This window comes from Chiloscyllium punctatum, chromosome 44 (assembly GCF_047496795.1).
Source record: "Chiloscyllium punctatum isolate Juve2018m chromosome 44, sChiPun1.3, whole genome shotgun sequence".
Classification (NCBI taxonomy): Eukaryota; Metazoa; Chordata; class Chondrichthyes; order Orectolobiformes; family Hemiscylliidae; genus Chiloscyllium; species Chiloscyllium punctatum.
The window spans coordinates 20,322,426-20,335,115 of NC_092782.1; the positions used below are offsets into that span (position 1 = coordinate 20,322,426).

Here is a 12,690-nt window from a genome sequence, read left to right on the forward strand (position 1 = left end):
CTCCCCAGTTGCCCTCTCATCATTCCCCTCTCTCCCCACTATCCTGCTTTCCCTTAACCCCTCTCCCCCCCACTCTTTCCCCCTTTCCTTTTACCCTAACCCACTTCCCCTTCCTCCACCCTCCCACTCAGCCTCACAAGAAAGTAAAACATATTGTGCAAATGTAATGTTTATTAAGGAGCTCGTATAATATTAGTCCTGTGTTTCAATGTGCAGGTCAAGGGGGTTTGAGTCACATTCCAGGATTTAGTGGCTAAAGAAGGTGTGTTCATGACATGACCAAACAAGTTAAGGATTAACTTATACCTGTTTCCAACATGTGCCATTAGGACAGAGAGTGGGAGAGATTTCTGCTCAACCACAGGATTGGGAGCGATTGGAACCTCAGCCAGTGCCATCGATAGCTCCATAGATCATGCATTAAAAAAGTGTGTGTTGTCATAGCATTTGTGTCTCCCCAAGTGATCTGTAATTCACAACTACTTTTATTGTGCTCTTTTAGAAAGGAAGGCATGGTACAGTGGTTCAGTGGGTAGCACTGCTACTTCACAGAGCCAGGGACCTGAGTTTGATGCCAGTCTCGGGCGACAGTCTGTGTGGAGTTTGCACATTCTCCCCGTGTCTGTGCAGGTTTCCTCCCACAATCCAAAGATGTGCAGGTTAGGTGAATTGGCCATGCTAAATTGCCCGTAGTGTTCAGGGATGTGTAGACTAGGTGCATTAGTCAGAGGTAAATGTAGAGTAATAGGGGAGGGGAATGGGTCTGGATGGGTTACTCTTCAGAGATCAGTGTGAACTTGTTGGGCTAAATGGCCTGTCTCTACACTGTAGGGACTCAATGATTCTAGGAAAATTTCATTCCTGCTATGGGCAGGGATGGTGCCAAACTCAAAGTGACATCTTTGATTTTTCAGGTCACTCTCCTGAACTTCATGATCACATCTGTCGGCTTGGAGGACCAGCTGCTGAATATCGTCACAGCGAAGGAGAAACCAGAATTGGAGGAAAAGAAGAAAGTTCTTTATCTGGAAAGGGCACAAAACAGGTACGAGTGAAAAACAACAGACCCAGGGTGACAGTTCTGGTCACAGTATCACACACTGAAACCAAACCAGATGTTGGCACAAAGAAAGGTTAAGTTTGACCAGGTTCATCATCTGAAACAGTGGTAAATATAAATGATTCAGAACTGTTTTACACATGTTTTAGCATTGATTAGGAAGAAAGTTCTTTGTGCAGCTCACATTGCAAGTTCCAATGTTCTGCTTAGACCCAGCTGGAGGATAGCATTTGGTCTGGACACTACACTTCAGTGAGCACTTACTCACCTTGGAAGAACTGTTGGGCTCATTATAGGCACAAATTCCTTAAACCAGGCTTATATTCCATTGAGCTCAGAAGAAGAGCTCATTGTCATGTTTAAGATGTTTAAATGGATTTTATACTTAATGGAGAGAAACCGTTTTGTCTTGAGTGCAACACAAAGAGTAAAGGTTTATCATCTCAACTTGCCCATTCTAGAAGCTCAAATTGAAATCAAAAAGCAATTTTTCACTGGAATATAGAAATTCCCTCACCTCCCTGTGGATTCTGAGTTAAAAAACACACAACACTGGGTTATAGTCCAACAGGTTTATTTGGAAGCATTAGCTTTTGAAGCACTGCTCCTTCATCAGGTAGCTGTGGAGTAGAAGATTACTGATGAAGAAGCAGCGCTCCAAAAGCTAGTGCTTTCAAATAAACCTGTTGGACTACAACCTGGTGTTGTGTGATTTTTAACTTTGTCCACCTCAGCCCAATACCGGAACTTCCACATAGTGGGTACTTAGGAAAGCCTTGGTCTGATTAAACTCAGTAATAATTTGAGAAACAATATCTTACTTTCTGACTATGCATGTTAAACCATACGACGTAGGAACAGAAGTAGGCCATTCAGCCCTTCAAGCCTGTGCTGCCATTCAGTTTGTCTACAGCGGACCTGATCATTCTTACACCTTCTTGTCTTTTCCCTCTAACATTATAAATTTCAGGACTCTTCATGGGGTTCGATGATTTCAGGGTCTAACCCTTGCCCTCATTATACAGGCTGCAACATGTTACTCAAGAATCCACCTTTCCCTTTGACATTGGCTCAAAGCCCATCTTTTTTTATTTATTTGTATGTTCCATTATTACCTCTTTTGACTTCTTCTTTTCCCCTACCTGATCACAGCCCTTCCCTTTGTCCCTACACTCATCCACTTTCTCTGACCCTGCACCAGGTTAAATCCTGCTACATCTCAAACTTCCTTTCTGGTTCGGATGACCCACCATCACACTGAAACATGAGATGGAGCTTTCTCTTGGGTTCGGGAATGTACATCAGAACATTTCCCAATTTGTACTGAATGTGCTGAAGAAGGGTCACAGGACCCGAAACATTGACTCTGCTTTCTCTCCATGGATGCTGCCAGACCTGCTGAGCTTCTCCAGCAATATCTGGGTTTTTTTTCTCATTTCTAGCATCCATAGTTCTTTACGTTTTCCATTATGTATACTCCTGATGGCCCAGGTAACAACTTAGTGACTAATACTGTTCCCAGTGAGTAGGCTCTCATCTGTAAGTCGCAGTTGAGGCTGGAGGAGTGGGGTTACTGAGGAGGATACAGGGGCAGGTCATTAAAATCCAGTAATTCCACACTAGGTTACCTTATCCCAAATAGTGTCAGGCCCATTTCCTTCAAGCGCTATCACCATGAGTCTGATGATTGATTCTAATTTCAATACTCAGGAAGCTTCTAAAGGAAACCGAGGATCAGATCTTGGAGGTGCTGTCCATGTCGCAGGGGAACATCCTGGAGGACGAGCGAGCCATCAATATTTTGTCATCTAGCAAACAGCTCTCGCAGGAAATCCTAGAGAAACAGCAAGTCACGACACAGACCGAGAAGCAGATTGATGAAACCAGGGATGGCTACAGGCCTGTCAGTCCATTGCTCATTTGGCATTCTAGAATCTTCCACGTATTTCTAGTTTAGAAGAATTTGTTTGCCCAATGATTGATGTCAGATTGCTTTGTGTTTAATCAGACAGTTGATGAATGTTTCAGAAAGTAAAGATACATATGAACATAGGAATTAGGAGCGAGAGTAGGCAATTCAGTCCTTTAAGCCCACTCTGCCCATTTAACATGATCATCGCTGATCTTATCCTGGTTTCAACTCCACTTTCCTGCCTGGTCCCCTTTATCCCAGTTTTCATCAGAAACATATCTATCTCTTTCTTGTACCTGTTGGTTGATTCTCCCTCCACTGCACTCCGAGGCAATGGGTTCCACAGATTCATAATCCTCCAAGAGAGGTAGTTTCTCCTCATCCCAGTTATGAACCTATCTCCTCTCACTCTATATCCAAGACATCTTGTTTGAGACTTTCCTACAGGTTTCTTTTGTTTTATTTTGGCTCTTTACACAATAACGCTCTGGAGAATCTGGAGGAGATAGGGTCAAGATTTATTTGTGTGAATATATTTATACTGAGCCCTCTCTGTCTGTCACCTTCTCATGAGACACTACATTATTTTCAAGGAGCTGTCTCCATTTCATTTTTGCTAAGTTGCATTTCATCTTCGTAAAACTGGCCTTCCCCCAAACGAAGAACCTTTATTCCTAGTTTAGTTTTTCTCCTTTTCCATCGATATTCTAAATCCAGCTAAATTGTGAGCACAGCCACAAATATGCTTTTCCACAGATGGTCCTTTTCGCTGCCCAGCTTCACTCTCAGAAACTAAATCGCAGAGGTGCCCTTTCTCTTAGGTTTGCCCTGGCAGAAAGACCTCTCTGCCCCTCTGACTGTTGAATCCTCCCTCCCACCGTATAGCTGACTCAGCCATGAATCTAGTTGCCGATTCAAGTCATATATGTGTTAGGGATCCCTGCAAAACCTGCCTAACAATCACCCATTCCCTTTCTACCTTACTTTCTATTCATCCATTAGATAAGGGTGTCACGTCTAGGTCATTATATATTACTCATCCTTAGTCGCCCAGAGAACAGTTAAGAGTCAACCGCATTACTGCAGTCACATGTAGTCCAGACTAGATAAGGACAGCAGTTTCTTTCATTAGTGAGCCAAGTGCGATTGTTTTTTTTCCCCCGATAATCAACAATAGTGTCATGGCCATCGCCGACACCTATTTCCAGATTTTTATTGAATTCAAACTCTACCATCTATTATGGTGGGATTCCAACCCAGAGCCCCAAGGCATTACCAGGTTCTCTGGATTAATAGTCCAGTGATACTACCACTAGGCCACTGCCTTCACCTCCCCCCTCCTCAAGTAGAGGTCCTGGAGGCAAGAAAGCTAAGAGATCAGCAATAGATATTTTACCCATAAACAAATTATATTCCTTTATAAAATGTATATACCTATATAATTGACATATTGAATCATTAGGTGGTTGTTTGTGACCAGAGCAGATTTTTCTGTGTTGTAGACTTCATTGACTCTGAAGCAGTTCCTCTTTTGTTGCTGCTTTGATATGGTCCATACATATCTCTCTGACCTTATTTTTTTTTCATTTTCCCTGTGTTTTATTTGTTTCATCACATTTTATGTCAGACTCTTGATCCCATCCATTGATGCAATTGTTATACATAAATCCCTGATTTCCCCTGTTTTATATCCAACCCTGATCCTACTATCTGAATCCTACTCTGCTCCTGTTAAGACCATAAGAAATAGGAACAGGAGTACATGATTTGGCCTCCTTGAGCCTGCTTCACCATTCAGTAGGATCACGCTAATCCAACTACCTCATGTCCACTTTCCTGCCTGTTCCCTGTAACCTGATACCCCTACTGTCAAGAATTTATTTATCTCAGCCTTAAATGCACACAAGGAATTCCGAAGAGACACAACCTTCTGAGAGAAGAAGTTGTTCCTCATCTCAGTCTTATTTTTATGTTCCTTTATCCTGAGAGTATGCCCTCTGGTACTCGACTCTCCCATGAGGGAAAAAATTCTCTCAGCATTTATCCTGTCAAGCCCATTAAGAATCTGTGATGTTGTGATGAGATCACCTCTCATTCTTGTAACCTGCAGTGAGTAGAATCCCAATCTGTTTAATCTCTGCTCATAAGACAAGCCCTCCATACCAAGAATCATTCTAGTGAACATTCTCTAAACTGCCTCCAATGAAATGATATATTTCCTTAAATAAGGGAACCAAAACTGTTCACAGTATTCCACGAATTCTTACCAGCACCTTGTACAGTTGCAGTGAGACTTCCCTATTCTTAAACTCCAATCCCTTTGAAATGAGAGCCAACATGCCATTAGTTTTCCTGATTACACATTGCACTTGTGTGCTAGCTTTCTGAGTTTTATGCACAAATACCTCCAAATCCCTCTTCGTCAATCTGCTTTCTGCAGTTAGTCTCTCTTTAGATAATATTCTGTACTTTGTTCTCCCTTCCAAAATGAACAATTTCACATTTTACCACATTTGCCAATGTTTTTCTCCCTTAATTAATCTATCATTATATCTTTTTAAACTGCTGGTAACCCTCTCACAACCCATTTTTCCACCTTTTTTTTTGTCATCTGCAAATGTGGCTACAGAACATTCACTTCCAAGTCATTAGTGCATATTGCACACCATAGTGGTCCCAGCATTGAGCCTTGTGGAAATCCCACTGGTCACAGATTCCAACCCGAAAAAAAACCCTTTTCCCAATTGCTGCTTACTTCCCATTAGCCTATTCTATAATGACGTCAATATAATACCGTCAACACCATGGACTCTTATTCTATGACCTGACTTTTTATGAGGTAATGCCTTCTGGAGGTCAAAATATAACACATCTACTGGATCCACTCTATTAAGACTTCCTCAAAAAGCTCTAATAAATTAGCCAGACATGATTTCCCTTTCATGAAGCCCATGCTAACTTGTTTGATTAGATTATGATTTTCCAACTGTTCTTACTTAATAACTGGTTCCCATAAATTTCCAACAATGAATGTTAGGCGACTTGGCCGATAGTTACTTTTTTTTTGCCTCGCTCCCATTTTAAATAGGGGTGTCACATGAGCAGTTTTCCAATCCTCTGATACTTATCCAGATTCCAAGGATTTTTGGAAAAATACCAACAACTTATCTCTGTAGCTTCCTCTTTTAGCTCCGAGAATGCAAGCCATCAGGGCTATGGGACTTATCTGCTTTTAGCCTTATTAGCTTGTCCAATACTACTACTAGTGATGGTGATGATACTTAATTCCTCCCCTGAATTGTTTAGTATCATTCGGATGTTCAAAGTATCTTCCAACGTAAAGACAAATGCAAAATATCTGTTTAACTCCTTTGCCATTTCCTTGCTCCCCATAACTATTTCCCAAGACTCACTTTCTCAGAGGCCCATGTTCACTTTGATCACTCTCTTGCTTTTGATCTAAAGAAGCTCTTATTGTCAGTTTTTATATTCCTCATAAGTTTGCCTTCAACATTTATTTTCTTTCTTTCTATTTTCTTTTTAATCCTCCATTGCTGGCTTCTGAATATATACTAGTCTTCAAGCTCACACTGACTTTGGCCTCCTCATAGGTTTTCTCTTTCAACTTAATACTCTCCTTAACTTCTTTAGCCATGATTGGTTTATCTCTCTCTTTAGAATCTTTGTTCCTTACCGAGAGTCAGGAACTACCTCCTGCAGGAGATTGTGCAGACAGAATGACACCATTTTATCTTCTTCCCCCATTTCCTCCCCTAGCAAGATGTGCCTGAGGAAACATTCCCCTCACTCCCATTCTCCAGTTGTGCTTTGTGATCTTCTACATGTTCGCCTGTGTAACACACACCACAAAGAATTGGGTTCTTGTTGAATCAAATGTCTTGAAGTTTATCAACAACACCAAGTATTTTCATGTTTACAATATCACAGACCTACACACACAGTCTAGGTTTTGTGCTTATTGATATTACGCATATACAGCTGATTGACACTACACTAATTCCATGACACCAAGAGCCATCCCAGAGTAACCTAGTATAGGACCCCCCATTTCCCATGGTTCTTTTACTGATTCCTCTTGGCCCTGCTAACCCCTGTGCTTCCAGACCCACCACAGAGCCCAGAATCCCTGCACACACCCACTGATAGTCGTCTTCCACACTGACTCCCAATTTCCACAATGACTGACTGTTGACCTCCACCAAACCCCATTTCCCATGACCTGTCCTACCTGCCAATCTCCCTTCCCACCTATCCGCTCCACCCTCCTCTCTGACCTATCACTTCCATCCCCATCCCCATTCACCTATTCTACTCTTTGCTACTTTCTCTCCAGCCCTACTGCTTCTCCCCCCACCACCCCCCCCCCCCCCCCCAGCCACTTATCTCTCCACCCTGGAGGCTCCCTGCCTCCATTCCTGATGAAGGGCTTTTGCCCAAAACGTCGATTTTCTTGCTCCTCGGATGCTGCCTGACCTGCTGTGCTTTTCCAGCACCACACTAATCTGCAGTCCTCACCTTTTGCCCTGTTTCCCATTCCACCAACTAACCCCCACTCCCGACACTGACTATTCCTCCTTGACCACACTCATCTCCATAACACTCCCTGTCCCAATTGCCTGGATAACTTTGCTCAGTGAATAAAATGGTGGTTTCTGGATGTGATGATGAATTGTGCTGACATATTCTCACTCATGCACTGAAATCTTGGTGACAACTCACCTCCTGCTTGTTATTGGAACTGGCTGTCATTTGGAAGAGTTTACACCGTTAAATGATTAATTGAAAAACTGAGTATATGAGAAGCATCTTACAGCAAGTCACATTGTAGCTATTAACATAATGGACAGAATGAATGTTTCAGAGCCACACCCAAGTTTTAAAACTGTTGTTTTTGTGTTCTCTTACAGGTAGCGACCCACTCCAGTGTGCTGTTTTTTGTCATTTCTAATTTGATTTACATTGATCCCATGTACCAATATTCCCTTGTCTGGTTTCTCAATCTCTATATGAACTCAATTGACAAAAGCATTCCCTCTAAAGTGCTCCATGAACGGATACACAATCTGAATGAGCACTTCACTTATAGGTAATTACTGGAGCTTGGCATTGGAGTTCTGTTTGTGGAGCCAGTAGAGAGATTGTGCTATGTTGCACTGGATAGTATCAGCACCTGACCTACAGGAATGGGAAGGCTGTCTTCAGTCTCTCCAGCCCTGGGTCAGGGAATGAGAAATGACCATCCAAACCCCTAGCTAGGATCCCCTTCCCTTGGATCCTTCCCCAACCAGGATCCTCTCCCAGCGAACGATCTTCTCCCAACCTGGGATCCTCTCTCAGCCCAGGATTCTCTCCAATCTGGGATTCTCTCACAGCCTGCGATACTCTCTAATCCTGGATTCTTTCCCATCTGGGATCCTCTCCCAGCCAAGGAACCTGCTACAGTCCAGGATCTTCTCCCAGCCCAGGAATCTCCCCCCACCCCCCCCCCCCCCCCCACTCCCCCCCATCTGGGATCCTCTCCTCAGGGATCCTCTCCCAGTCTGGGATACTCTCCAGCCATGGCTGGTTGATAGGACAGGAGGTTTCAAGTTTGGACAAGGGTAGAGTAGATCCAGTCTGCTGATTTAACATGGCGGCTGCTGGTTTAGAAATTACAATCAGGAATTTGATCAGAGTACAAGCTCCTTAGCAGGACCAGTTGAATTACTGGAATTGTTCAGGGTAAAGCCCACAATTTTAACACTTAGAGGAAGAGAGGATGGTCAGGCTGAGCGATTGGTAATTAAAGAAACACTATTTGCGAACTCCCAAACAGCTGCTTGACCATGTGCTGTGGGAAGGATTCTGGAGCATCCCCACTACTGATGGGGTTAACCCTTAACTGCTCCTGAAATCAAATGAAGACAACCAACCTTCTTCTGGGGGAGTTCGGAATGAGCATGATTGTCAGTTTTTATATTCCTTACAGTCCAAGAATGGGCTTTATAAAATTTAAACATCCCCCTAATGTAGCTGAGTAAGAACAGTCTATCTTTCCTTTTCCAGTATCTACCAGAATGTCTGCCGCTCTCTGTTTGAGCGAGACAAGATGCTGTTTTCATTCCTGCTGTGTATTGGCATTCAGAGGAGTCTGAATCTAGTAAATGATGATGAGTGGTGCTTTCTCCTGACGGGAGGGGTGGCGCTAGAGATCCCATTTCCCAATCCTGCCCCCAGCTGGCTGAAGAACAAATCCTGGGGGGAAATTGTTCGCCTCTCTACACTTCCTGCCTTCGCTGATTTAAAGAACCACTTCTGTTCAAAGGTGAGTGTTAGAACATGTAAGTATACAGAGCCTGCCATGAATATAAAGCAACGTGAAGAAGAGTCACATCAGACTTGAAACATTAACTCTTGTTTCTCTCTCCTCAGATGCTGCCAGGCCTGCTGAGTTTCTCCAGCACATTTTATGTTTGGAATATGAGGGAGTTATTGTTTGGATTGGAAGGACTGTTCATACAAACAACTCCAGGGCTACATTGAAACCAAAAGAACTGCAGATGCTGTAAATCGGAAACAAAAGCCAAAAGTTGCTTGAAAAGCTCAGCAGGTCTGGCAGCATCTGTGAAAGAAATCAAAGCTAATGTTTAGTGTTCCAGTAACTTTTCCTCAGAACTGATGGTAGCTAGAAAAATGTTGGTTTATATGCTGATGATAGGGTGGGGGGTGGGGGGGGGGGGGGGGGGGGGGAACAGGGTAAGGAGTAAACAATTAGATTTGATTACATTACAGGCCCTTCAGCCCAACAAGTCCACACCGACACGCAACCCACCCATACCCCTTACCTAACACTATGGGCAGTTTAGCATGGCCAATTCACCTGACCTGCACATCTTTGGACTGTGGGAGGAAACCAGAGCACACCCACGCAGACACGGGGAGAACGTGCAAACTCCACACAGTCAATTGCCTGAGGCGGGAATTGAACCCGGGCCTCTGGCGCTGTGAGGCAACAGTGCTAACCACTGTGCCACCATGCCGCCCACAAATTGGTGGGGATAGAGCCCAAAAAGAAAGGAGTTAATAATGATTTGGTTGGGAGGGTAAATAGCTGTTAATGGAGATTGTTAGTGGTTAACAATAGGAAATGACTGTGTGATAACAAGACTCGGTGTGTGTGGTAGGGGGACAGGACATAAGGGAGTTCAGACCCTAAAATTATTGAACGTAATATTGAGTCCAGAGGGCTCTAAAGGGGTTAATGTTCTCCTATTCTACTAATGTCTCCACCATATTCTACAAATGACTGTGAGACAAGGAGTTCTACTCCAGCTTTTGGGCAGAGCAGGTGGATCTGTAAAGCTCCTTGAGGTCATGGTCATTCTGCCTAACGCAGTGCAGTTATATTTAATGCTAAAATGCAATTTATCTTCTTGGTATCTAAGAACAGTGTTTTTTTTGCCCTGTTGATATTCTACAGTGGTATATTATCTCCTAATTACAGTTAGTTCTTCTATAACATGATTGTTGCATTCTTGTGCAAGAAAAATCACACTTTGGAAACAATGCTTAAGGTCTTAGCGCTGTGATCGCGTAACATTGGCTGTAACATGATCACAGCATGAACACTTTAAGCACTGTTTTCAAAGTGTGATTTTTCTTGCACAAGAACACAACTATCACATTATCAAAGAACTGACTGTAATTAGTGGGAGATACACATTCATGTTGTAGCAACAGTGTCCTCAATTCATCGACCGCAATACAGCAAATTCACATTATACCAGAACGACCCGTACTAGATCGGCCCAACAGGTACCACATACTGGTAGAGATGGCAAATATAACTACATACTAAGAGAGGTCACCTGGGAAAATGATCACAATGAACAAGGTTCTCCTTAGTATTTAGGGATAATATTAATTCACTTGAACTAACATCAATAAGACAGATCATTGTCATTTGCTGTTTGTGAGTCTTCCCATGTTTGAAGTGACTGCTGTAGTTTTCACATCACAACAGTGACCACACTTCAGAACTACGCCAGTATCTGGGATGTGCTTTGGGAGATCCTGAGCCTGTGACTTTCCTCTCTAGGTGATGGCTGAGTTGTACAAAGTTAAAAATGACACAACACCAGGTTATAGTCCGACAGGTTTAATTGGAAACACTAGCTTTCAGAGTGCTGCTCTTTCATGAGGTGATTGTGGAGTCCACAATTGTAAGACACAGAATTTATAGCAAAAGTTTACAGTGTGATGTAACTGAAATTATACATTGAAAAATACCTTGATTGTTTGTTAAGTCTCTCATCTGTTAGAATGACCATGATATGTAAATCACAAAACCTTTTTTAAAAAGTTACATTCTCAGGTTAACTGAACTTTTGCTATAAATTTTGTGTCTTACAATTGCGTACTCCACAACCACCTGATGAAGGAGCACTCCGAAAGCTAGTGCTTCCAATTAAATCTGTTGGACTATAACCTGGTGTTGTGTGATTTTTAATTTTGTACAGCCCAGTCCAACATCAGCATCTCCAAATCATGGCTGAGTTGGGAGAGGTTCCATAAAAATGCAGTCCATAGCAGCACCTGCTGGTCAGAGCTGGTCACCACATTGTTAGAGGAAGCTGTTAACATGCAGGATTTCCATTCAACACCCCAGGGATTTGTTTGGCATAGGCTTGGGTTGCTTTGCTTTTGGCTTATTCTAACTGGCAAGCAACACGTTAAGAGTAATGAATAGATATTGCTACCTATCCCCAAAGTGAAGAATTATTAGTTCAGTTAGAATCTATAAAATCAGCGTAATGTTAGCATTTTAAGCCTAAGTGTTCACTATAATAGTTTGAAGTTAAAATGTTTCATTAAAACAGAACAATAACACTCAGTACGACAGAAAATGCAACAATACACATGCATTTTTATTGATGAAGACATAAAAGCTAGATAAATAAAATGGCTAATCCACAATTCAGTTATACAATAACTTGGCAAACACTTCTCCTAAGCCGATGTGTTCAGCACTGAGTCACTAACCACTGAAAACCAACTTTGTTGGTTGAGACATGTCAATCATCTGCTTGATACCGGAATCCAGTAGTAACTGCCCACCTTGTAACTCTGTCATGGCAGGAGACTTTGGGAGCCGAAAATGTGCTGCTGGAAAAGCGCAGCAGGCGCATTCCTGAAGAAGGGCTCATGCCTGAGGCGTCGATTCTCCTGCTCCTTGGATGCTGCCTGGCCTGCTGCGATTTTCCAGCAACACATTTTTGGCTCTGGTCTCCAGCATCTGCGCTCCTCACTTTCTCCTAGGAGACTTTGGGAGTATGGTGAAAACACTCAAAGGGAGGTCCTTAAGGTATCCCTAAAGATGTGAAAACATGCCTACTCACTCACGTAAGTCCCTGGTTTGAGATCACACAAAATAAAGAGGTGGTCATTTGGAAGTCACTGGACATATCAAGAACATGTGAAGTCAAGGTAGATAGTGCAGACAAACCTCCCGACAACTCATCTTTCCAACTCTGAGCACTGCCAAATGTGGCAGAGTCTGCAGATTATGCAGTGAAGTCAACAACTATCTCAGAATCCATCAAACCAGAGTGCAAGCAAGTTATCCTCATTACCAAAGGACTGCCTAAAAGAAAAGCAAGGAGAATGTAACACACAACTGGTCCAATGTGGGGACAGCCTTCTTGTGACAATGTGCTGA

The 12,690-nt window shown here is 42.8% G+C and overlaps 1 protein-coding gene across 3 annotated transcripts in view; it reads left to right on the plus strand.

Annotated features, from left to right (window-relative positions):
* LOC140466786 (dynein axonemal heavy chain 3-like) overlaps nt 1–12,690 on the plus strand; it is a 601,941-nt gene that overhangs the window by 526,039 nt on the left and 63,212 nt on the right. For all 3 annotated transcript variants that reach the window (XM_072562421.1, XM_072562422.1, XM_072562423.1), the window contains 4 exons: nt 915–1,045; nt 2,771–2,963; nt 7,901–8,079; nt 9,039–9,297. In XM_072562421.1, the coding sequence (XP_072418522.1) occupies nt 915–1,045; nt 2,771–2,963; nt 7,901–8,079; nt 9,039–9,297 (762 nt within the window). The remainder of the gene's footprint in view (nt 1–914; nt 1,046–2,770; nt 2,964–7,900; nt 8,080–9,038; nt 9,298–12,690) is intronic.